General features: G+C 51.3%; 2 protein-coding genes across 10 annotated transcripts in view; one reads left to right on the forward strand and one right to left on the reverse strand.

Annotated features, from left to right (window-relative positions):
* Positions 1-47: 47 nt before the first annotated feature.
* Positions 48-19633, reverse strand: CCNK (cyclin K). 3 transcript variants are annotated; one of them, XM_053666128.1, is made up of 12 exons: positions 19504-19633; positions 18524-18648; positions 12497-12743; positions 11938-12021; positions 10435-10566; positions 7016-7121; positions 6498-6555; positions 5582-5751; positions 4956-5230; positions 4308-4341; positions 1706-1777; positions 48-1333 (listed from the first exon to the last, which is right to left on the reverse strand). In XM_053666128.1, the coding sequence occupies exons 3-12, from the start codon at positions 12689-12691 to the stop codon at positions 708-710; spliced, it is 1752 nt and encodes a 583-aa protein (XP_053522103.1). In that variant the 5' UTR covers positions 12692-12743; positions 18524-18648; positions 19504-19633; the 3' UTR covers positions 48-707. The 3 variants fall into 3 exon arrangements, with proteins under 3 accessions (XP_053522103.1, XP_053522104.1, XP_053522105.1); XM_053666129.1 differs by having other exon boundaries at positions 18461-18648; XM_053666130.1 differs by lacking the exons at positions 18524-18648; positions 19504-19633 and adding an exon at positions 14247-14476.
* The window catches only part of SETD3 (SET domain containing 3, actin histidine methyltransferase), a 59917-nt gene continuing 55488 nt past the window's right edge, over positions 19074-23502 (forward strand). For 4 of the 7 annotated variants that reach the window (XM_037130272.2, XM_037130275.2, XM_037130269.2 and 1 more), the window contains exon 1: positions 19074-19228. The gene's annotated coding sequence lies outside the window, so the exon portion shown is untranslated. The remainder of the gene's footprint in view (positions 19229-23502) is intronic. The other 3 variants (XM_037130273.2, XM_037130270.2, XM_037130276.2) reach the window with 1 other exon arrangement.

A 23502-nucleotide genomic window follows, 5' to 3' on the forward strand; every position in this document is an offset into this window, starting at 1 on the left:
CGGGGTTCCTGCCCCTGGGCTGCAGCAGGCCCGGGCCCGGCTTCCACCAGTAAACAGACAGATTTCAGAACTGCTTTTATTTGGGCAACTGACCGAAGGAGTCTCGTTTGTAACCAAGATGGAATTCAGAGTATGTTGTTACATTCACACTTAAAAAATATATATCTCTATGTACAGGAATTTGCAGGTTGATGTAAACATACATTACTTTCCAAGCACTTCCCTCCCCTTCTTCCTGGAGGACAAACAAAAAAGCCATCCAACCAGGCAACCCCTTCAAAATTACTTTAATGCAAAGGATGTAATTAACTCTAAATCAAAATAGTGGTCCTTCCGACCGAGGGTCATGGGAGGGAACACAGAATGACAGCGATGACAACAGTGTGACTTCCGATGGGACAGGACTTTAAAACTGAGTATCCAGGAAAATTAGGCACTGATTTCTAGAAGGAAACTCACTCCTCACGGATGCTATTTCTTGAGCCAACGTGGCTGTTTACATTCTCACTAGCATCGAGTCACCCAGTGCAGGACTCTGCCCTCAGTGGACACCCACGGTCCCTTCCCCAGGTGGGGAGCACCGCCATGTCCCCCTCTACTGCGCCTGTCTAGCGTTATACAAGGTACCCTGCTGCTTACTCACTCCAACTACCCTTCAGGTTGATTAGAAAAACTAGTTTAAAAAAAAAGGTGGGGGAGGCATCAGGCTATCTCATCCAAGCCGCCCGGCCCAGCCCCCCAACCGGGGGCATGCCGGGTGGGGGGATGGGTGGGGGCACGGGTGGCTGTCCCCCAGGGGGGACAGATGGAGGTGGGTAGCTGGCCGGGGGCAGGCCCAGGCCTGGTGGAGGGTGAGGTGGGACAGCATGTGTGGGGGGCAGGCGTGGGGGTGGAGGCGGGAAGTTGGGATTGTAGGTGGGTGGAGGTGGAGGGTAGCCGGGAGTGGGGGGAGGGATGGCGGGCGGGGGGAAGGAGGTCGGGGGAGGGGGCACCGGTGGTGGGGGTGGGTTGGGGGGGTAGACGTGAGGGTGGTAGGGCAGGTGGGCCGGGGGGCCATAGGCTGGGGGCAGGGTGCCATAGGAGGGACCCTCGGTCTTCATCATGGACTGCAGGCTCTGGTAGCCCTCTCCGGACATGTAGGAGCTGTTGGTGGACATCCCGGTGATGTAGCTGGAAGGTGGTGGCGGTGGTGGCCGGTGTGGCAGTGGTGGCGGCTGGTGCACAGGGGCTGGGTGGGCTGGAGGAGGAATCTGGACTTTGGGGAGGTCACCGGCATCCACAGGGCCTGGCGGCTCGGCCTCGCCTAAGGCAGCTGAGAGGGGAGGCTTCCGGTCTGCAGTGGAGAGACCAGTCGGTGCCCCACACAGTGTGACCCCACCCCCACTACAGCACCAGAGCCCAAGATCCTCGGCAGCCCCGCCCAGAAGTGGGTCCAGGGCCCCTCGCCGGCAGGCCGGCTTTCCCGACGCTGACTAAACGCACTCTTCCCGGGCAGCTCTGCATCTGCGCACGTGAACATTCAAATACACTCGGGTGACAGTGCCCTCAACACACCTGGTTTGTGAAAACGGTTTTGGAAAGACCCTTGGGCGCCACTGTCTCTGACCTTTTGGCTCCAGAGCCTCCCTTCCACAACCTGTCCCCAGGACGCCCAAGCCTGCCCCTCGAAGAGGCAGGAGACAGCCGACTCTCAGCAGACACTGACCTGGTGGTGGGTGGGCCGGAGGCAGCGGAGGGTGAGTGGTCTCGATTTTGGGGATTTTAGGCGGTGGGGGATCTATGAAGAAAAATTACATTAAAAAGCACTCATACCTCTTCGTGTGAATAAACACGTCACAGCAAAACTGCTGGGGAATTTCTTTGGAGAAGAAGAGCAGATAAGAACAAAGCTTTAAGGGGAACTCGAGGAGGGTTCCGGCGACACCATCACTCACTAACCCTTTCACATAAAAGATCACGGCAAACACAGCCGTCTGCTCTCCTACCCCACCTTCAAAAGGAAAAGCAACCCCCCTGCCCTTTTCCACAAGACTGCCCTTCAGCAACCTCAGGCTGCAGACAAACCCCTGTGGGGAGTCCCCACCAACGGGGCACAAAAGCCCTCACCTTTTGTTCCCAGGGGACTGCCACCTTTTCATTCCCATGTAGGCACATTGTATTTTCTCACAGGCATTTGCTCCTGGTTGGCAGCTGGTCAGAAGCAGCACGTGACCTGGTACCACTGGGGAGCTGGAGGGGAATGCCCTTGCAGCCAAGAGGCTGGGACCACTTGGGGCAGAGGTCACAGGCCACCCTTCAGGGCTGAGCAGCTGCCTGGGACCAGCACCCACAGTGGTGGCGCCAAGTCACCCAGACAGGCCACACCAAGTCCAGTAGCTGTTTACAGAGTGTGCCACACGACCGGAAAAGAAACCAGGCTTTCTGTTTGTTTGCATGCTTCGGCCCTTCCTTCCTAACCCCGCTTAGCCTGCACAGCACTGACCCGATTCGCTCCGGCGTTGCCGGCCCCTTTCCTGGTTTCCTGTCTCACTCACAGGCTTACTGTCTTCCTAGGAGACCAAATGCCCCCTCTCTAGGCGGACGAACCTGAGCCTCTAGCTCTGCCTCTCCTCCAGAACTGGGGCCAGCAGCCAGCCCTCAGGGTGGCCCTCTCCATCCCCCGTAACTGGCGTCCTGCCCACACCCGGCAGTCAGCCAAGCTGGGGCTGGCCTGCAGGAACGTAAGGAGAGCGGCCCGCGTAACTTTACACTCTCCAGTAGCCACGTTCAAAAGAGGCAAAATTAATATTTAAACTGACATTAAAAATTTGGCCATTTCAACGTATAATCAACAAAACTTCATTAACAAAGTTTTTCACGTTCTTTTTCCTAATTCTCAGAGGTCCGGTGTGGGTTCCAGGCTGAGGTCACACGGCCACTTCGTCCGCTGCTCTGCCAGTGCTCTTGGCGCCCCCGCAGCTCATGGCAAGTGCTGCAGGGCTCAGCTCTGACCGCTTGCAGGCTGGGCCTGCCCCCCACCCCACGGCCACCAGCCTGCATCTGCACTCCCCAGGCCCCACGCAGATGCTGGCTCACTCCTCCCCACTCCTGACCACCTGACCGCTGCCGGGAGCTCCCCACGAGGACCTGGGAGGGTGCTGTGCTCCTGCTGCAAAGCCTCCCCGGGCTCCCACCGTCCAAGCTCTGTGCCTCCACTCGTGTCTCAGGCTCTGCTGGCTCACTTAGAGCCACAAAATTTGCTTGTACTGAATCATCATTCCCCTGAAGACCCTGAGAAAAATGTTGCTCACTGTGCCGGAAGCTCTCAACAACAGCTCAATAAATGGTGCACCACGCCCTCTACTGGGACCTGGCAGCACAGACCCGGAGACAGAGGACAGGCCGGCGCCTTCCCAGAGCCCGCAGGACCGGGCCAAGGACAGACCCGCTGCTCCCCTTGCTCTCTGCTGCTGACACGGGAACGAGGACACCAACCGTGGGCCCCAGCACACGTGCTAATACAAAGGGAGGTGTCGGCACCCCGTGGCCCCTTCTCCACACGGCCCTGCAGCTCGCTGTGCAGCGTGGGGACACCAGGGCCCCGTGCGCTCTGCACCGCGGCCCACTTCACGCCTATAACAATGAACACTGCCCGGCTCTCCTACACTCACAGTTACATCTCCCACACGCGACTCAGTACGGTGCTGTTGACACCTCTCACCGGAATGTAACCTACACACAGACTAGTGATAAGCAGAGAGACTGCACCACTCTGGCCGGCAGGGCCACTTCTGTGAAAAGCTCTAACGTTAATTTTCTAAAAAAGCATTCTATTTGTTTATTTTCATTTTATATTTATTTTAGAGGAGAAGAGAAGAAAATAGGGAGAGAAATATCAACATCTGGTTGCCTCTCGTGCGTCCCCTGCTGGGAACTGGCCTGTCACCGAGGCATGTGCCCTGACTGGGAATCGAACCGAAATCCTTTGGTTCCCAGTGCTCAATCCACTGAGCTACACCAGCCAGGGCTTATTTATTTATTTTTAGAGAGAGAGGAAGGGAGAGAGAAAAAGAGGGAGAGAAACATCAGTATGTGTTTGCCTCGCATGTGTCCTCTCCTGGGGACCTGGACCACAGCCCAGGCATGTATGTGCCCTGACTAGGAATCGAACTGGCAACCCTTTGCTTTGCAGGCCAGCACTCGATCCACTGAAGTCTACCTGCCAGGGCCTAGGGTAAATTTTAAGGCCAAATGGAAACAGTATTCACTAAAAATTTAAGGTTCTGATAAGCAAAAATATAAAACTAAAGAACAGAACAGGAAATTACCTGCTGCTTTGCTCTCTTCTTTGGGAGAAACCACCTGTTACAAGAGAGAACGACACCGTTAACCGGGACCCTGGGAACAGTGAGGAACCGATGCAGGCATGACGTCACAGTGAGGAGGCGTGGCCTCAGACACAACCTCACCAGACAGGCGCACGGCCACCGGGGAGTGCTGTCCCTCCCCTCCCCGAGTCAGAGACACTGCCCTCTCTCAGCTCTGAGAGCCCTGAGCTCCGGGCCCCAAGTGTGGTGGGCGGAGTGAGTTGGCGCGTCTTCCTCTGGGGATCAGGGAACAGCAAACCCCCTGCCTGCTGGCCAGGCTGCTTCCCCACTCCCCGGGGGAACTTCCACAAATACTGTCACTTGAAGAACTGAACACTCCAGAGCCGGAGGAACTGGGGACAGCCACTCCGGCAGGCCGAAGACGTACAGCGACGCCCCGGCAGGGTCAGGGCCCAGTCAGAGCTGACACAGGGAGAGGCAGCTGGAGGAGCGGGGCAGAGCCTCCCCTCTGACCACTATGTCTGCCAGGGAGGTCAAGTGCATCACCCCCGCTTTCGGTGCTCTGTGTGACCCCCGAGAAACAGGACATGCTCAGGCAGGGTGCTGCCCCCGTAGCTGGCCACACCCAGTGCCAGTGCAGCCACTCACCGTGGCCCGTTTCGCCTGGCGGGGCGGACTCGGCTGTGGGGATGGTTTCTTGGGCTGCTGGGCTTGCTGTGGCGGCGGCGGCGGCTGGGCTGATGGCTGCGGGTCCTTCTGTGGGGGCTGCGGCGGTTCGGAGCCTTGGGCCGACTGGGACGGTGGCACTGGTGGCACTTGTGGTGTCGATGGGAGTGAAGGGGGCTGCGGCAGCTGATGAGGTGTGTGATGAGGCATCTGTTGTTTTCCTTGTGAGTAAAGATCCAGGATTTGGTGGCAAATGTCTAAATGATAGGTGATAATCACATTTACTATAAACTGATATTTCAAGTAAAGTTTTACCTAGAAAAAAATCAGCCCACTTCCCTCTGAGCCCCCCACTACTCTACAAAGACCCACAGGTGGGACTCGCTTTTGTGGTTCGCCCGCCTCCGCTGTGCACAGGCCTGGGGGTCTGTCTCTCTAGGCCCCACAACCCGTGTGCTCGGACAAGGTGAATGTCAGGTCTGAGGACCCTTCCGCAGGACGGCTCACACGGGCCCGTGTGGGAAACCCGTGCCAGGGCTCCTGCCCTCAGACGACACCGTCTGAACGCGGACGAAACGCCCTCACAGAATGCTTGGCGTGCCCAGTACCTTCCAGGACATCCACAGGGACATCTTGGACAAACTGCTCCCACCACCTCCGATACATGGGTTTGGAGGTCCATTCTTGTATTTCGAATTTGCACAAACGTCCCGCAAGATACATCACCGCCACTGCTATGATCTCTGGTTCCCACTGCAGTGACAAGGTCGTGCAGAGACTGGGTCAACGAGAGAGAGGGGATTGAGTCGGATGAGCAAGAACCAGTGATCAAGTCAAGGCTTGGCAACGAGGAGCTGCATCTGACCGTCCACTTGCGTATTCTTCTCTAAACGTGTCAAATAAGGCATCGTACATACATAAAAGAGGCAAGTTCCTAGTCTTCCTGAAGTACCCAAATGAGTAGTAACTTCACCCACGGTTACTGATTCATTCCCTAAAGAGCCAAAGGAGTACCAGCACCTTCAGGAATTGCCACGGTGCACACAGGTGAAAACGGTTTCTGGTCCCCCAAGCCACGGGAGCCCTGGCCGCTGGCCTCTTAGAGGCTCCTCACGGCTTCCCCCTGGGCTAGGGATGTCAAGGCTCTAAGCCAGCACTCCAAACGGCACCCTCTCCACCCCCCACCAAAGACCAAACGGGTTCTAAGTGACAGCTGTCAGATTCCTCCAGTGCTTCGTTTTGGACTCGTGTTTCCAGTCAGGGGTGCGAGTCTGCTTCCTCCACCACGACACTGGGGTGGCCCTGCTGCTGGGGGCCGGTGGTCTGGACTGTGGCCTCCGCCCCGCCACTAACTGGCTCTTCAAGATGGTTCCGGTCAGTTCTATGCGAAGTGAGGAGTCTGGGTAAAATGCCACAGAAAGCCCTTGCACGTTTAAAACGCTGTAATTGTACACTATTCTTTCTGGGATCATTTCTATAGTCTGTCAAAACTTCACAATTAAACCAGCATTTAAACAAACATACCTGTCATTTACAAATGTCCATGCCATCTGAACCAGCTTTTGGATTTTGTTTTTATCTCCTAGGAGTGAGGAAAAAAGGTGAATCAGTAGAGAAGATGAGAAGCAGGAGCACAGCAGCAACCGAGCAGTCACGAAAAGCCCAGGGCACCCTGGGCACCACCCCAACACACAGACAGCAAAGGGCTTCCCCGTCTGTGGGAAACCTGGCCCCAAGCCTGATCGTACCAGGCTGTTTAAGAAATTCTGACTTGTGTTGTATGAAAGGAGAGAAGGTTAGAAATTCCGACTCACTTTCCTGTTCCATATCATTCGGCAACAGGATGACAGAATCCGTTTATACATAAAAGGCAACTGTATTAACAGTCTCGACAGTGAACTGTCGGGGCAAGAAATGGCCCGGGCACTGTCCACACCGAGTTCTCTGCCTTCCTTTCCGGAGAAGCATAATCCCAGTGACACCAAGCAATTACAAAGACTCGGTTTCAGAACAGAGAAGTTCTTTTAGTCAGTCTTCCTTACCTTTGAGCTGTTTTGCATATTTGAGCAGGAACTGGTATGGATGTTCTACCTGTAGGTCAAACTTTATGGTCTGCAGCAAGATTCTCTCCAAAACCATTACTTCTTCCTAGAAACAAAGCAAATGCCGCACCAGTAGTTTCATTCAGAAGTCTAGAACGACACTTAAAAAGTGAGTCTTCCTATTTATTTTCAAGTTATTAACAACCATTTTTTGTTCCCTTTCTCTTCTCTTCCACTCAGGCACAACATTAAGTTCTGAAAAGAACTAGATGAGAAAATAGCTAATTAAAAAAATACTGGAAACAAAATAGTCTAAGAAATGTTACGCTCCCCATCCACGCGAGCCCCCGTTCACAGCACAGACCTCTACTTCGCAGAGAGCACGGCTGGCACGTGAGTCCCCCACGGGCCTCCGTGGAAGCGCTGCCGCGCGTCCTCCAGGGACGCACGCCCTCCAGGGATGCACGCCAAGCACGCATGTAGCCAGCAGTTTCCCGCAAACGCGGGCAGTGAGCTGTGCCAGCTGAAAACGTGTCTGGGGGCCCAGCACCCCTGCTGAAGTTTTTTTTTCATTTCTGTGTTTAAATCTTTCATTCACCTAATAAGCTGTACCAGGGTCATTTACTGAGTACTTCATGATTAAACCACACCCTGAGTACCACGCACACCCACACATGGCAGCTTAGGCACCAGTGTCAGGGCACCCTTCCATGATGCTCCTCTGTTTCAAAAAAGGTTCTTATTTTTGCTTGTTTCTCTCCAAATTTCAGTACTATTTAACTATCACTGTAGAAAAGCAGGAAAGCTACTGATGTTCTGATTGGGAATTGCCTGAATTCACAAAACAACCTAGGAAAATGGACATTTTTAACTACATCGATTCTATCACAAATGTGTATTAAAACCTTCTCAGTCCTTTAGTAGTTTTAAAGAATCCCCACCCACAAATTTTTTTAATGAAGTTTATTCCAGAATATTTCATTTTACTGTAGTGTTGTACAAGGACTCTCCACTCTCTTCTAACTAGTCAGTGCCCGTAAACAAGTATTTCTCAAATTTGCCTCTGGATTCCTGGGCACCCGACTACCTGGCATTCGCAGACAGAGTGGACCACATAGGACACCCCGTGCGGGGTGAAGGAGAGCGAGCCCCGGGCCTGCGTCACAGGGGAAGGGCCCGACTGCGGGCGGAGGGGCCGGCAGCCTCGTGGCCCCAAACAGCACAGCAGGGCTGAGGGTTCTGTCTCCTGCGCCTTCTCTCCGGGAGGCTTTGTGAATCAGAGAGGCTTTCCCCCATTTTTGTCACGACCTGTCTTCCAGATGCTTCAACCTAGTTTTTACCAAGTGAGCCGGTCACCAGTCCAGGCTGCAGCTTGGGGCACCACACCGGGCCTCCTGTGCTCAACCGCTGGTCTGCAGGTCGGGGTGCGAACACCATTCCTCAGGAAACCTCGCCTTGGCCCCGCCTGGCCCCACCTGCTGGGGCCTCACCCACGTTCCCAGGGCCAGCGCCCCATCACACCTCCAAACAAGGGCATTAATCACAGCTCGCCCTCGGACAGCTTAACGAACACTGTGCTGAAACCTCTCCCACCACTCAACTGTGAAACCCAGGAGAGCAAAGTCCATGCCTGTCTCGCCACCTATTTAATGTCTAGTATCTAACACAGAGGCTGGAGCAAGTATTTGCTGAACACATGAAAAAATATGAGGAGGAGGGGGAACCACAGTTAATAAAGCAAAGCTAATCAAGGCAAAAAAGTTCTGCATGAATCACAATCTTATTTTTCTCAATAGCTTCAAATGCCTCCCCCAAACGACTGTCCCCTTGTCTGTCAAAGAAAATGTCCTCCCCATGCCTCCACCGCTCCAGACCCAGAGCCCCTGCCCGTCTGGGAGACTGCGCATATGGAGGAGCAGGTTGCCAAGCCCCACTGCCCAGCTGGGTCAGGCTGGGCCCTGGTTTAGCCTTCTAACTGGCAGGGCTGCTCCCTCTTCCTACCTTCTGGGGCCCCGGGGCTGCACAGCGCCAACCCCACCGCTCCCGCCCCAGGTACCGGTCTCCTGACTTGATGGTGTGGTGGGTGAGGCAGAAGGTAAGATGGGATGTCTCCAAAGGCCCTGACCCACACACACCAGCTACTTCCACGTGCCGGTGGCTCTGCCAGCACCATGCTCCTACTCTGTGAAGGCCAAATATGTGCGAGCATTGAAAACATGATCTTGTGGCTACACTTCTCGTCTAAAAGTGCATTTTCGATCATTGTTAGTATGAATTCCTAATAGGTTCGCATTTTTACAAACAGGTGAATGAATTAATAAGTAAGCTCAAGGCAGAGTTACCCACACCAACAATACTTACGAAATATTAGGATTAATCACAACCAGTGTTTGCAAAAGTGTTCTGGGCCTCTGCTAACTCCTCAAAGCAAGGAGGACGGACACATGGACGGACACACACACACACACACACCCTTATGTACACACATACAAATACTGCTTGGCGGAGGGAGGGTAGCTATCCAGGGAGGTGACGCCAGCTTGTTAGAAAAACAGGCCCACGCACGGCGCTGAATTTCGGCGTCTCGGTCAACTGTGCGTTAACTGTGCTTCTGCGTTTCTCCCCGCACCGTCGGTTTGCCCCTTATTTGGCGAGCACCAGTGCAGGCCTACGCTGTCCACCACCATGCTATGCAGCAGGCATGGTCTTTGCTCTCACAGATCTCACAGTTGAGAAGAGGGGAGTTTGTCATGATTATGTGACTAAGTCTCATAATAGGCAGTGAGAGACGTTGTGAAGGACATTCAACACTAAGGGTTACACTGGGGACGGGACAAGAGTGGAGGCAGCAGAGAGTTGCCACTGGTCTGACAGTGGTCTCTTTAGAACACAACAATGGCACGGGGACAGGTACTTTAACGCCATTTCCGGGCAGGAGCTGGGGGGGGGGGAGGACAGGGAGGGAGGCACAACCTCCGTGAGTCTCCGAGCGTCTGAAAACACTGCAGTGCCAACACCTCCCACACTCTGGGGAGGCAGAAGATACAGGGCACAGCAGACGCATGTGCACACACATGCATCGGTACTTTTCGGCCACCTGGACACGGCCACCACCCTGAACCAAAGAAGCCACACTGCTTCTGGCTCTGGAAGCACAGCCAGTTGCGGGAGGACACTGTGCATCCCCAGTAAGTGAACTCCCAGCCCCACAGTGCTCGGAACGTGACGCGGCACACCAGCAAGTGCCACTGAAGTGCAGGCTGCACGCCGCCCCCACCTCTCCGATGGAAGCAGGAAGCACCTTCCGCCCCAGTTCTCGTGGGGACTCAGGGCCGGCAGGTACAGGAGCCCCAGCTGCTGTCAGCAAGGACCTTTGTGCAAAGAGGTAGGATTTAAAGGCAGGACGTGCTGATCCTTACCTTTGGGTCATCTCCAAACTGGCCAAATTGTACATCATTTAGCAAACTGCGAGCTGTTTTGATGATATCTTTACATTTTTTGGGTGTTTCTTCTACTTTCCCAGCCAGAAAGAGACAACAAGCTCCCGTGACCTAAAAGAAGGACAGACGCTCCTGAGAAGCTGCTACTAAAGGCCACATAGAAACACGAGCGTGGACTTCCGCCCTCCCCGCAAACCGGTTCCTTCCTGCTCCCACGCCCCTTTCCATTCACAAGAACTCAGACACCCTGAAAGTGCAAAGGAGATCTCCCACCCCCAACCGGGCTCCATAAATTATTTTAAATTTAATTTTCTGAAGAACATGTTATGCAACCAAAGTAGCTGCCAGAGGGGAAAAGCCACAGACCCCAATGTCCTTTCCACGTGGCGATCCGACAGACTCACTCCCTGGAGAGCTAGCACTCCTGAACATGCGCTCTGGACTCTAGCCGGTCTCCGTGCCCGCCACTCCCTCCAGGCGCCCAGACCCCAGTCCAGTCCCACATTACTGAGGGGGTCTCACCGCTCAGCCTTTTGCTTTTCCCTGCCTACCCTCTTGGCTCCTGCACATCCCTCCCTCCACAGAAGCCTGACTGTCGGTGTCACAGACTGTGCCAGGGGTCCGATGTGGGTTCTCACGCAATCACCTTCCTCATGCGTAAAACTCAGTAAAACCTGAGCACAAGGAAGAACCCCTGACAAACGGCTTCCTGTTGAGTCCATCGCCTTCTTCACAGAGCCCTTCAGACACTTGGGTCCGCCCATGGAAGCCAATGCCCTCGTCTGGAATTCAGTCTGCCTTTCCGCACGGACCCCACCTAGGCTGACATGGCTACGCACGCCCTCCGTGTGTGTCATGCTAGCTTCTGCTGGACGACTGCTTGCTCCCACCTGAGCATGCCCGAGGCCTGCTTACCACCAGGGCTCACCTGGCTGGGGCACCTGCTCCGTGGCACACCCCCCGACCCCTCCGTGGCACAACTGACCTTTCCCTTGAATGCCACAGCCTCCCCTGCACCTCTCCCATGGCCTCACTCTCAACCACGTGCTTTTGCACATGGCACACCATCTGTTCTGGACTCAAAGCTGCAGAGGCAAGTTCCCATCCGGATTTCCCACAAAGCAGGAGACCTAGTGCCTGTTTAAGGAGTAACTACAGACTGAGCGATACGGCCTAAAAAACTTCTATTTCTTCTTGGCCTTTGTTGGGTCTCTATTATAAGCACACATTTATCTTGGCAAAGGTAATCACACAAAGTACAATATAACTGTGGTTCACACTGGTCTAAATAAAAAAAGATCTGAATGTGGTTAATTAACAACAACAAAACAAAGTTCGAACTTGATTTTGTTTATACATAGTATAGTATATACTAGGCAGAAATACTTACCAGAAATACAAAAAGAGGTTATAATCGGCTCACTGAACTGTGTGGAAATAATTACATATGACAGAACATTACAATAAAACTCAAATACTTACGTATCTCGGGAACTGCTTGAAGGAATGAAACATATAGAAGCGATGAAAATAAATTATTCCAGTTGCCAAGGTATCATAGTGCCTGTTATTCTGGTTAAGGACTTTAGCCAAAAATTTTCATAGGTTATGTTTAGTTAAATGTGGAGAAACTCAAGCCAAACAGCAGCAACAAAATCAGCGGGAAACCGAACACTGTCAGTGGCAAAGCAGGCAGACGGGAGCCCTGGCATCAGGACTCCGGTCCAGGACTCAGCAGGGCCAGTCTACCCTATGACAAGGCCGGGTCTGGGTGCCCCTGAACACCCCAACTGTGGTCCCTGGGAGCTCTTCTCCTCCTGGTGGCCACCTGCCCCATGACTAAGCCTACACATTTACATGAAAAACAGGAGACAGAAAGCCCTGGATGAGCCACACGAGTCAGAATAACAGCTAGACCAGACATTCAAGAGGCACTCGAGTGCAGTGACACTGTTACATATTTAACCTACTGAGTCTAATCTACTTCTCGGTGGTGGAGGGGGGAGCCTGTCTGTGACAGACACGAGAGGCAAGGATGCAGGCCCAGGCGCGTGCCCACGTCGAAGATGAAGCGAGCACCCTCCCGGCGGTAGCGGGCCTCGGTGGCCGGGTCGAGCCCTTCCAGCTGCGAGGGCGTGTGAGCCAGGTCTTTCTTATCCCAGTACCAGCATGGCTTTGTGTGGTCCAGGTTCGCTGAGGTCACCGAAGGGCTTGCGTTTTCTTTATTCTCCTTCATTTATTGAAGCAGACTTGTTCTTTTCAAAAGGTTCTCTGACAGTGTTCGGATGCTGAGAGAGAGAGAAGCAGAGCAAGGTTGGAAAGGGATGCCCCACGTGGAGCCATCCTCATCACCATGGACAATCTACAACCAGATTGCACCAGATTTTGAATCGGAACTCCCCATGGAAACGACCCTGAAGATGGGCTGCTGGAAGCTCAGCTCATCTCCAAAGCCCACTGACCATGTCCACATGCACTGCTCCACGCCACTTCACGGAAGGGACTGGAGCGCCCGTGGATTCTGGTATCCAGGGGGGTCCTGGAACCAACCCCACACAAGCACCGAGGAACGCCTGTGCCGGAAGTGACCCCCAGTACGATAAATCCCAATGCTAGCAGCTGTTGAAAAGGAAGCAAGTTTCCACCTCACCGCCTTCACTAGGCCCAGCTCCCTCACGCTGACCTGTCTGGAGTCCGTTCTTCGCTAAAACCCAGCCTGTTCTAACACTGAGCGGACTTACACTCCCAAACTGGCCATCTCCCACCTAGCACCCAGTGAGATTTTCCTTTCTAGTTCACTTGATTTTACTTAGGTACTTCCACTTTAGAAAGCCACCAGACTGGATGAATTCACATCTGCACAAGTCACTGAACTGAGCGGTATATTATCAGGTGTGGGTGCAGTGACTTGGGGGGAAGCAGGTGGAGGGAGGTAAATGAAAGGAGTTGTTCTAAATTTTTCTTGCTTTCTCATCTGCTTCTCTTTTATTCAGAATGAAGAGATTCTCTAAAGGCTCCCTGTTGAGAAAAGAAAACAAAACACATGGACTCTCATTTGAGGTCACAGTAACATGAATCAGTTGAATCTGGGAACAGAAATTTTCAAAAAGGGCAGGGAAAGGTCCTGCCAGAGGTGCCAGGCCCACGACAAGTCTGACTGGCAAGGAAACAGCAGTGCGGCGGCCAGGCCCCGGGCAGGGCCTTCAGTCTGCCGGGAAGCCTGACTCTGGGAAAGCTGACACGGCAGGCGGGGTGCTGTCCTCCTGCGCGCACTTGGGGCTCTAGAGAGCCCCGGGTGTTTCCTCCAACAGGAAGAATTAAGGACCTGAAGGAAAGCAGTCCTGTGAACTGACCTACACTAGTGTGTGTGACCAACTCAGGGCAGGCTTGGTAACTGAAGCCTCAGTGAGTAGGAGGAGTTCAGACTTAGGTGTCTCAAGATACCTTCTCTCACCTACAGATCAGCAAAGATGCTCAAAGTTTCACCACACACCCTTGGCAAGGCCAAGGAGAAGCAGGCCGGCTCACGGACGGCTGGTGGGAGTGCCACAGGGCACAACTCTCACGGGGGCTCTGGCAGTACCTAACAAGGTGACATGGTCATCAGGGCTCTGCTTTGGCAGCCCACTTCCAGGAATCTGCTCTGAAAATGCCACCGCAAATATGAAACAATGTATGCACACGATTATTCACCAGAGTGTTATGTATAATAGCAGGCACTGTAAACAACCCAAATGTCCATCAACGGGGCACTGGCTGAATAAAATATGGCACATTAACACAACGCATACCATGGACTGTTAACGAGAGGGAGAAAGCGCTCTGAGTGCTGATACGGATACATTCCCAGGATCAGCCAAAGGCAGGAGGGTAGCCTGCACAGTATGTTGCTATCTAGGTTAAGAGAGGAGACGAAGTAAGAATAGACATCTGTGTTTTTTTAGACTAATAAAAATAATGGCTGCCAATAGGGCTTGGGAACAAGATGGGAACACTGGGAACAAGACTTCTCTGATGTATCTTTTTCTATAGTTCTGACTTTAAAAAAACCTTATTTTAAAATAATTATATACTTACAGACAAATTATAAAAATAGCACAGAGACTTCTTATATACTCTTCACCCAGCTTCCCTTAATGGTAACATCGTACATAACATCATACACTGATCAAAACTAAGAAATTAATTTCAGTACATTATTAAATAAACTACAGCCTTGACTCAAATTCAAGTTTTTCCAAAAATCCCTTTTCTGTTCTAGGATCTTAACCAGGATGCTACATGGCATTTAGGTGTTACCATTCTCTAGGCACCCACTGGTATGTGACTGTCTCTCAGTCCTTCCTTGCCCTTGACTGAGGTTTCCCAGAGGCCTTCCCAAGAAGACACTTGGCGTTCTGAGGAAGAATGCCGGAGGCGAAGCGCCCTTCCCATCCCACTGCACCAGGAGGACGTCCTACTGCTGGCCTTAACCGTGAGCATTTGGTTAAGAGGAGATCTGCCAGGTTTCTCAGCGTAAGTTACTGTTTTCCTTTTCTTTTTTCTATTCCTGAGTGAGTTGTGAAATACAGCCCACGCTCGAGGGGCAGGGAATGAAACTCTACCTCCTGGAAGGAGGGGTAGAAAGAATGGGTGGACAAATGATAAAACCACCAGTGATTAGTAATCATTTGGGGGCAACTATTTTGCAATGCAAAATACTACGCCAAATACCTGCTTCTCTTTAAAGTTTCACCCATTAATTTTAGCATTTATCTCTGGAGCGTGGCTGCGGCCAGTATTACTAGGGTGTTCTGATGGCGATTTTCCATTTAACGATGAAAGAGTCCCAGCCCATAGGGAGACAGACCACAGATACTTTCAAGTCTGTTTTGCCTTGCTGTCCTTGACCAAACCCCATGCTAATAATCCAGTTAGTGTAGGTGCCTTTAGAGTCCAGGGCAGACTGACAGTCCATGAGACGCGGTAAAAATAAATGTACACAAACAGAATAGAAACAGTCCTCTGAACCATACACCGCCTGAAAAAGTTCTTGCCTCGTCCTGTAACTCTGTTCCCTATTACTCTTCAATTATTTTTTGGCCCTAAAGTCGTTAAGTGTTCTCATTAGCTGTTCATGATTACCTTGAAGGACTAAGAGATTTATGAGGTCCATGAAGGAAAAATCTCTCATGAACAAGCAGCACATCAAGGAATTCTAGCAACATCTTTCAAGAATGTGACTTAGATATTTAATTTTATGTGATGAAAGATTCAATTCATTTTTTTAAAAAATATTTTTAATTTATTTATCTTTAGAGGGAAAAGGAAGGAGAGAGGGAGAGAAGTATCAATGTACGGTTGCCTCTCGTGAGTCCCCTCCTGGGAACTGGCCTACAACCCAGGCATGTGTCTTGACTGGGAATTGAACCATGATCCTTTGGTTCATAGGTCCGCACTCAATCCACTGAGCTACACCAGCCAGGGCTCAATTATTCTGTCCTCAGAATTATGAGGACACTTACAAGTCGGAGACAATAGTAAAGTTCACTACTCAACTTATTCTCATAGTACAGCAATGCCCTCTAAACGGTGGCATTTACTCACTCACTAGCCTTCATTTGGCCACTTCCATTAAGGGGACCTTAGCAGATCACTAGCCTTGATCACCAAAGCAGCCCATAGCCTTGCTGAGTATCAGCACCTGGTGTTCACACTACCAGCAATCCTTGTGTTAATTATGAACTGATTCCGATCTGTTCTGTTCATTCCCTAGCTCTGGTGCATAATGGCACAGAATAACGAGTGAATGAACTCTACCTTTCAACAACTCTCTGTAGTTCCTACTCAGCTCCTTGAAAAGACCTCTCTCTTGTCTACTGACTGCCTTCCAAGTTCATGAAGACAGTTTTTATATTCCGTTCTCTTCTTCAGGGCAAACATCCCATTTACTAGATTTGGTTTTAAGTGTTTCAAGATTGCCCCTAAACATTAGCAAAATGAAAAACACTACCCTTTATATGACTGGTGTAGTACATGGGGGATGGCAGGTGTCTACAATAATAATACACAACACATCCAGTAAGAGGCTACTCAGTTGCTGCATGCCTGCAAGCTGCTTCTTTATCCTCACAACCCACCACTGAGAAAATGGAGTTAATGAGACAGGAAGCAACTTGCCCCACGCACACCACTGCCAAGTGGCAGAGCCACAGTTTGTCATTAGATTTCGATACTGCCTTTCCTCAACGTGGACACGACCTTGCTTCTGTAATGGCAACAGTACGGCCATTTCTGTCAAGTTGGCCTTCCTCATTTACAACTGGGACAACTGGGTTTCTGTCAATTTAATCTTTGCTGGTGAACCTGCATCTTGTTAGCCTGGGCCAATTCTTTCAGCCTCTAAGACCTCTTTGAACCCTGAGTGTCATCTCACATGCTAGCTCACCCCAAGTTTTGAGTGCATTTATTAATTTGAGAAGCATGCCTCTTACACACTGAAGTTGTGTAATCAGCCCTGGACGGGTAGCTCACTTGGTCGGAGCATCATCTAGTATACCAAAAGGCAGTGGGTTCAAGCTCCTGTCTGGGTATCTACCAGAGGCAATGGAATGTCACGTTGATCTCTTTCTCCCTCCTCCTCTCTCCCAACAGCCAATAAACATATCCTTGGGCCAGGGTTTAAAAAACAAAGTGCTAATCAGAGTAAGAGCAAGACCAGAGACCTGAAATCTATGTCTAAAGACCTCTCATCATTCAAGCTGACATCAATTCATTAATCAACACTCCAGACTTGGTAATTTGAATGGATATAAATCCACCTAATTAGACCTCATCCACTGTACACCAGTGTCGACTAGGACAGGAAGATACTATGTTTAGAGTCCTAAGGAAACCTAAACAGACGCATCCCTCGTCCAGCACCAATCTAATAAACTTAAAAGAAGGATTACCATCTGTGTCACCCAGCTTTATTGAAAACTGAAACTCTGCTGGTTTGAGAGAACCAGCTCTCCATTCCCAAGTGCTCAAAAACTCCCTTCTTGCTCTTCCAAGAAGATCCTCAAACCGATTAACAAGTTCTAGCATCACAGAGCCATCTACTTAGTCTGCAAAAACTGAGGCCTCTATCCGAGTCCAGGTTTCTATCATTAATGGCACTTTTAGGATCCCAGTGATTTTACACAGTCCTATCTGCAAGCTCTCTGGCAGAGAATTTTATCAGAGACTAAATAAACAAATGAGATTTAATCCAAGAATGGATTAATGGATAATGAGAAGATTAGGTCTTCTTTACCATCTCCTCAATTACCATGCATCTAACTCCTCTAGACTTTGTTTGACCCTATTCGGTTTAGAAGGCAGACAAAAAACATTTTTCTTTCTCCTAGACACTCAGTGAACTCACTGCTTTCAAACAAGTTCTTGAAATGAACCACTCATGCGCTGCTTAATAAGAATGGGAACACGTTCTGAGCCATATTTCACGAGAGAATCATCACTGGGCGAACATCACGGGGGCACTTACATGAACCTAGACGATATTGCCCACTACAGCTAGGCTACAAGCCTGTAGAATATATTCTGTACTGAACGACACAAGAGTGAATCAGGTGCAAGAAAAAAGGATCTGATCGCAGAAGTGACCTTTCCTTATACCTTTTCAGACTTCAGAGTCGGTATATCCAGGCGTGGAACGACACCAGAGTTTCAGTCCTAACCAAGGTTGGGACCGAGCTTCGGCGAAGCAATGGGAAGACGTGGGTAGTCTGAGGTCGTGAGGCCAAGAGCGCGCGCGCGTGTTAAGATCCCTACCCCTTCTCCCCACCTGCTAAAAAGTCCCCCAAACCCTACCCGCTCTTCTCGGCGCGGGCCTCTCTCCTCCGTACCCGCACCTCAAAACCCTCTCCCAAAGCACGTCCCCCAGCCCCGCCACCTCCCGCTAACTTCGAGCTGCACTAGAGGAAGCGGAGGAAGGTGGGATCCGGGAAAAGGCTCCACCAGCGGATGGAGGCGTAGACCTTACTCTACTCGACTTTTAGGGAAGCGGTAGGTGGGTGGCGCCGCCACCGGTCCGTCGGTCACTCACTCGTCGCCTGAAGGAAGCCCCTTAGCGACGTCTGTCCTCGCCCACAGCAGCCATCTTGGACGTGGGAGGTCGGGGGATACGTCATCTCCCTGCGTCGGCGACGGAAAACAAGCGACGGGAAGCTCCTGCCAACCAATCAAAAAAAAAAGCAGAGCTCTCAAAGGAGGAAAGAACAGCCAGTCTTCTTCCGGCCCTCCACGCAGGAGGAGGAGCCGGTAAGAGGGCCCGCCCACCTGTCCTGGGGCAAAGGCAACTCTGAAGCAACCGAACGTGCTAACGGAACTTGGACGCGAGGCGGGCCCCGGGGAGGCTTCTTCCAATCAGCGCCCGGGCTTGCCACAGTTCCGCCAATTGTGGCTTCGGAGCTGACAGGGGCCGAGCCGGCCGTTTAGGTGCTGGGAACCGGTAGGCCCAATGGCTAGGGAGAAACCCGAGCGAAACGGTAGGGCGGTGGTGGGGCGGGACCGCGCCCTTGCGTTCAGCCACCGGCCAATGGGCGGTGGCGGCAGCAAGCCGGGGCGGGACATGGGGGCGGGCGGATCCGGGTTGGGCCGTGGCGGCGGGGCCGTCTCAGGCCGCCGACCCGCCCCTCCCGTCCGGCCGCAGCCGCCGCCGCCGCCGCCGCCTGGGGCTTGGTTGAGGCGGACGGTGGGTCTGGGCCGGAGCGTGGCACCAGTGTCGCTGCGCTGAGGGGTAAGTGGGCAGGTGAGTGCCGGCGGCGACCCCTCCGCACGCACAGTCCGGGGGACAGACCTATGCCGTCGCCCCCGAGTGGTAGGAGGCCGCCTGCCGCCGTCTCTCGGCCGAGGTCCGGGCCGCGCTCAACCGGCCGCACTTGGCCCGGGATGCGGGTGGTAGGTGTCCTGGGACCTGGAGGGGTGGGCTCGGTGCGGGGATCCTGGCGGGGTTGGAGGGCGCCGCTTGGCCTTTGCCCTCCGCGCATCCCGGGGCGAACTCGCTGTTTCCCCCACGTCTCTTACTGGCGTGTAACGCTCCCGTCCGTCCGCCCCGGAGATGGTGGCAGGTGCGGGGAGCGCCCGGCCCCTCTTCACCCGCCGGGTGGGGCCCAGGCCCCTCTCCGTCGCACTGGTCTGCTCCGCTCTGCGTGCGGCCGGCTCGCGCTCTCGCTTCCTTCCTTCCCGTCGTTACCCAGTCGGTTGGAGAAGGCGGTGTGGCTTTTATGTTCCGCTCTCCAAACCCCTGGTGCCCGCCGGGTGCCCGGGGACTAGGCTCCGCTTCTCTCACTCACATTCCAGTTATAAAAGCAGTCGTTGAAAATAGGTCATCTTTCTTCCCACGCGCCCTGGCTGTCTTCCACACGTTTCGAGCCCTACTAGGGAGAAGAATTCAGTGCTTTGGAGTTTGTCACTCCGGCATTAAAAACTCTTTCTCCTCGTGGCTCCAGCCTGGCGATGCAGTTCTGGCTCCCCGTTTCTAGTCTGGGAAAGGGAGGCGATTCATGTCGTGTGTCGGGCCACGCTGGCTGCGGGGGCCTCTCCCGAACCGTGTGTTGACACATTTAGGATTACTTGAAGGATATTGTTTTTGCTTTTCCAAATGAGGGCGGTGATGCTTCAAAAGCAGAAATACTTTAGAACTGTGTTGGTAGGTTAATTTTGCCTTGAAGCACCCCAGCTTGGTTGCGATGGTAATTACACAGCCTTGTGCGTTTGTCAAAGCTCAGAACTGGACACTGACACTTGTGAATTTTATCGTGTAAATGATATTATCCCCACCCCCCATTTTTCTTCTCAAAAGTGACCCGACTGGTACTTCAAAACTGAATTAACCAGTAATCTTGGAGAGGTTTTCCTTACTATTTTAAGTGAAAGCATTATACTCAAGAATATAGCAAAACCAAAGCAGCTTTCCTCGCTGCAGTTAATATTGTTCGGTACGACTTGCTTGAGCCGTGTTGCGTCTCTGCAGGCCACCAGGCCACCGTGCGTGCAGTCCTGCCTTACCAAATTAGTCCCTGGGGCTGCTGTGATGGATATTTTGGTCAAGTTCCAGCAGTTGAAGGAAGCGTTTTTCTCTGTCCCAAGAAAGTAGTTTGCAAAGCTGACTTCTCAAACTGCTACAAAATAGCCCCTTTATCAAGACCCCAGACATCCTCAGACTTCAGCCTTCTACCACCCCTGCCCCTGTGCTCTGCTTTCTCTCTGCATTCAAAATGTGCGTTCCCATCTGAAATGAAACCCCAGTCCGAACGAGTTGCTGAAATGGTCGCTGCTTCTCGTCTCTCCCGCATGCTGACGCCTGTCAGTGATCCCTGTGGAAGTGAACGTTTCTGTTCAGTCTGTCCATTCTGTTCAGGAGGAAGGAGCTCTTCAGGAGCTGCTCTTCCTGTGGCGAACATCTAGGCCCCATTTTAAGTGGTGATTAAACCTTGGCTTTAGAGGCTGCTGGAAAATGAGAAAACTGTGAAGGGAGTATGCAAATATTTTTCCATTCTGAAGCTCAACTGTCTGTGTTTTCAGAACAGCCTCCTCAGTACCTAGAGGGGAATGGAGGAGAGGACAGCTGGGGAAGGAGTGGCTATCTCTGCAGCCGGCTTGCGCCTAGATAACCACTGAGTTTAGAGAAAAGCAGGTATGCAGTTTGTGACGTGGGGAAGTTTAGTAGAGGTCTGAGTACAAATCTTATCTCCTAGCGCAGAGTTACTATTTTTTTAACTAGATACCAATTTAGTTTGAGGCATTTTAAGTCCCTTGAAATGTTTTAATTAACGTCTTTTTTTAAAATCACTAATCTAAGGTAGCATTTAGAAATGTAACTAATAATAGTGTCATTTTGTGCTTTGATGCATATCTTTCACTGGGAGGGTTTTTTATCTTTAGAAACTGGTTGGTCTGTTTGGAGCTGTGGTGCGCTGTTGCTTCGGTGGGGGGCGGGGAGGAAGAGTTTCAAGTGTGCTTCCTCCTAGCACCTGAGTCCTGGGGCTGGAGCCTGGATTTTGTTCCCTCACAGAGGCCTGGCAGTCATTTACTGCAGTGGCACTCAACCCTCGCGAAGAACTGTATCTTTATTCCTCTGTTGTTTTAGAAGTTGCTGGTGGTTGGTTATTTGTGTTCTCAGTCAGCGAGCATTCTGTGGGGGCCTACATTTTGATTGGCTGCGCGTCCTTTTCTTCTCGCAGTTGTGGTGGAAGCGCTCACCGTGGATGTCTGGGCGCTCCGAGTCAGACTCGGAGCCAGCTAAGAGCATTAGGCTAAGGACGCCTTGCTCTTATGTTTTTTAGTTTTCACTATTGTTGCATTTACAGGTGTATCTTACCTGGCAGAATTGACTTTTGTACATTGGGTTTCTTTATATCATCTTGTATTTTTCTATTTATAAAGCCGGTGATTTGTAAATATAATTAATTGCTATGTTTATTCTCAAAGTAAAAATAACTTTCTAACAAAATATTAGTATATACAATTTCCTATTACACCCAAGTTTCTTTACATGCACAAATATTAATACACACAATTTTCTATTACAAAGGAGTTGAGACTTTTCTGTTTTAAGTTACTTAGTAGGCTTAAGGAGAAAAGTGTAATCAGCACAATTGGCAAGATTAGAAGCCAATTGCTTTTTGTTGTTAACTTCACTCCGTAACCCACGCCCGAGATTAGCTGGGCAGGCAGATTTCTAGGTGGGGAGTTTCCTCCAGGTTTTGTAAATAAACAGATTGTAAAACAAGAGGTACAAACACAGGCATTGACAATTTTCAACTGAAATACATTTGATTGAAAGAAAAATGATACCAAATGATCATAAAATGCAAATATCAAAGTTAAGACTTTGAAATTCTTCCTTATTTAAGAAGAAAAGTTAATTAATAATCAAGATAAGTCTAAACACTCTCAGCTGGCAATGGAAGACTAGTCTGACTCTGAAGTTAAAGTTCTGGAGGGGTCCGAGGTGTACTGTTTACCAAACTAAAGTAAAATTTACACGCTCAGGCCCCGTAGTGGGGGTCCAGAGGGGGCTGAGGGCAGAGGGGCCAGCCATAAGAATGCTTTCCCTGTTTTTTTTTTGTTTGTTTGTTTTGCTTTGTTTTGAAGAACTGAAGAGTTGTCTGGAGAATGTAGATAATCAGGTGTCTCCATAGGATTCTTCATAGATGTGCAATGTTTTAGGCATATTACCTATATACGATCCTGTGTTTCACTTTCCACTTTCTCTTAGGATACGATCCGTTAGAGCATAGCAAAGTCTACAAAATTGTGTGACTAAATGATTTTAAGGTTTCAATCTCAGTAAGCAAGCATGACTTCATGTCAGTAGTTTTCTGTTCAAGCACAGGTAAGAGAAAGTAGGATTCGTGTTGAAAAACAGTCATTAAAATTGCTTGTACCGTAACATAGTTTCTAATGACTAATAAAGTTCTTCATTTGTTGGTTGTAATGCTTTAGTATTGCTACAGGTCACGGTTACCCACGTGGTATCTGCAGTTTGCCCACTGCCCTGTGTCCCTGAAGGGAGCACATCTGAAAGGTTTTGTTGACTTTCAGATACTACACTTCAGTGAACAGTGTTTTTTCCTAAGTGGCTTTGTCCGCTTCCGGAAGTATGTCACGGAAGCGAGTTAAGTCTGGAGAAGAGAAGGCCGTGGAGGGCACAGAGAGCTGTCTTCGGAAATTCGAAGGGTGGTTTCTCTTTTAAAGGCAGAATTGAGACAAGCTGAAGAGGACAGTGAACTTTCTAGAAGGAGCAGCAGGCGCCCTCAGAACCTGGCGTGCTGCCCGCCTCCGCCACTTCAGCCTCAGGTGGTGCCCCTGTTAGGGACGGCAGGTCACCCCCGCCTCTCCGGAGGTTTTCCGACTGGAGTGTGACAGCGGAGAGCCAAGCGCTTCGAGAGCCGTAACTGCTGCGCCACACGGATGTAGTCATTCTAAGCATTCGCGGAGGCTGTGGTCAACCCAGGTGACTCCAAATGTCCCTTCCGAACCTGGAATCCCACAGTTCCAGGCTCCATGACGGGGATGCGG

Source organism: Artibeus jamaicensis, unplaced genomic scaffold (genome assembly GCF_021234435.1).
Source record: "Artibeus jamaicensis isolate MK-2021 breed Jamaican fruit bat unplaced genomic scaffold, CSHL_Jam_final contig_444, whole genome shotgun sequence".
Lineage (NCBI taxonomy): Eukaryota > Metazoa > Chordata > Mammalia > Chiroptera > Phyllostomidae > Artibeus > Artibeus jamaicensis.

Coding starts and splice junctions, on each gene's coding strand:
- CCNK (XM_053666128.1), bottom strand. CDS start 12,691: ATGAAGGAGAATAAAGAAAACGCAAGCCCTTCGGTGACCTCAGCGAAC. Junction 7,122..10,434: donor AGTTTGGAGATGACCCAAAG/GTAAGGATCAGC, acceptor CTTTGTTTCTAG/GAAGAAGTAATGGTTTTGGA. Junction 5,231..5,581: donor CCCTGTGGATGTCCTGGAAG/GTACTGGGCACG, acceptor CCTATCATTTAG/ACATTTGCCACCAAATCCTG.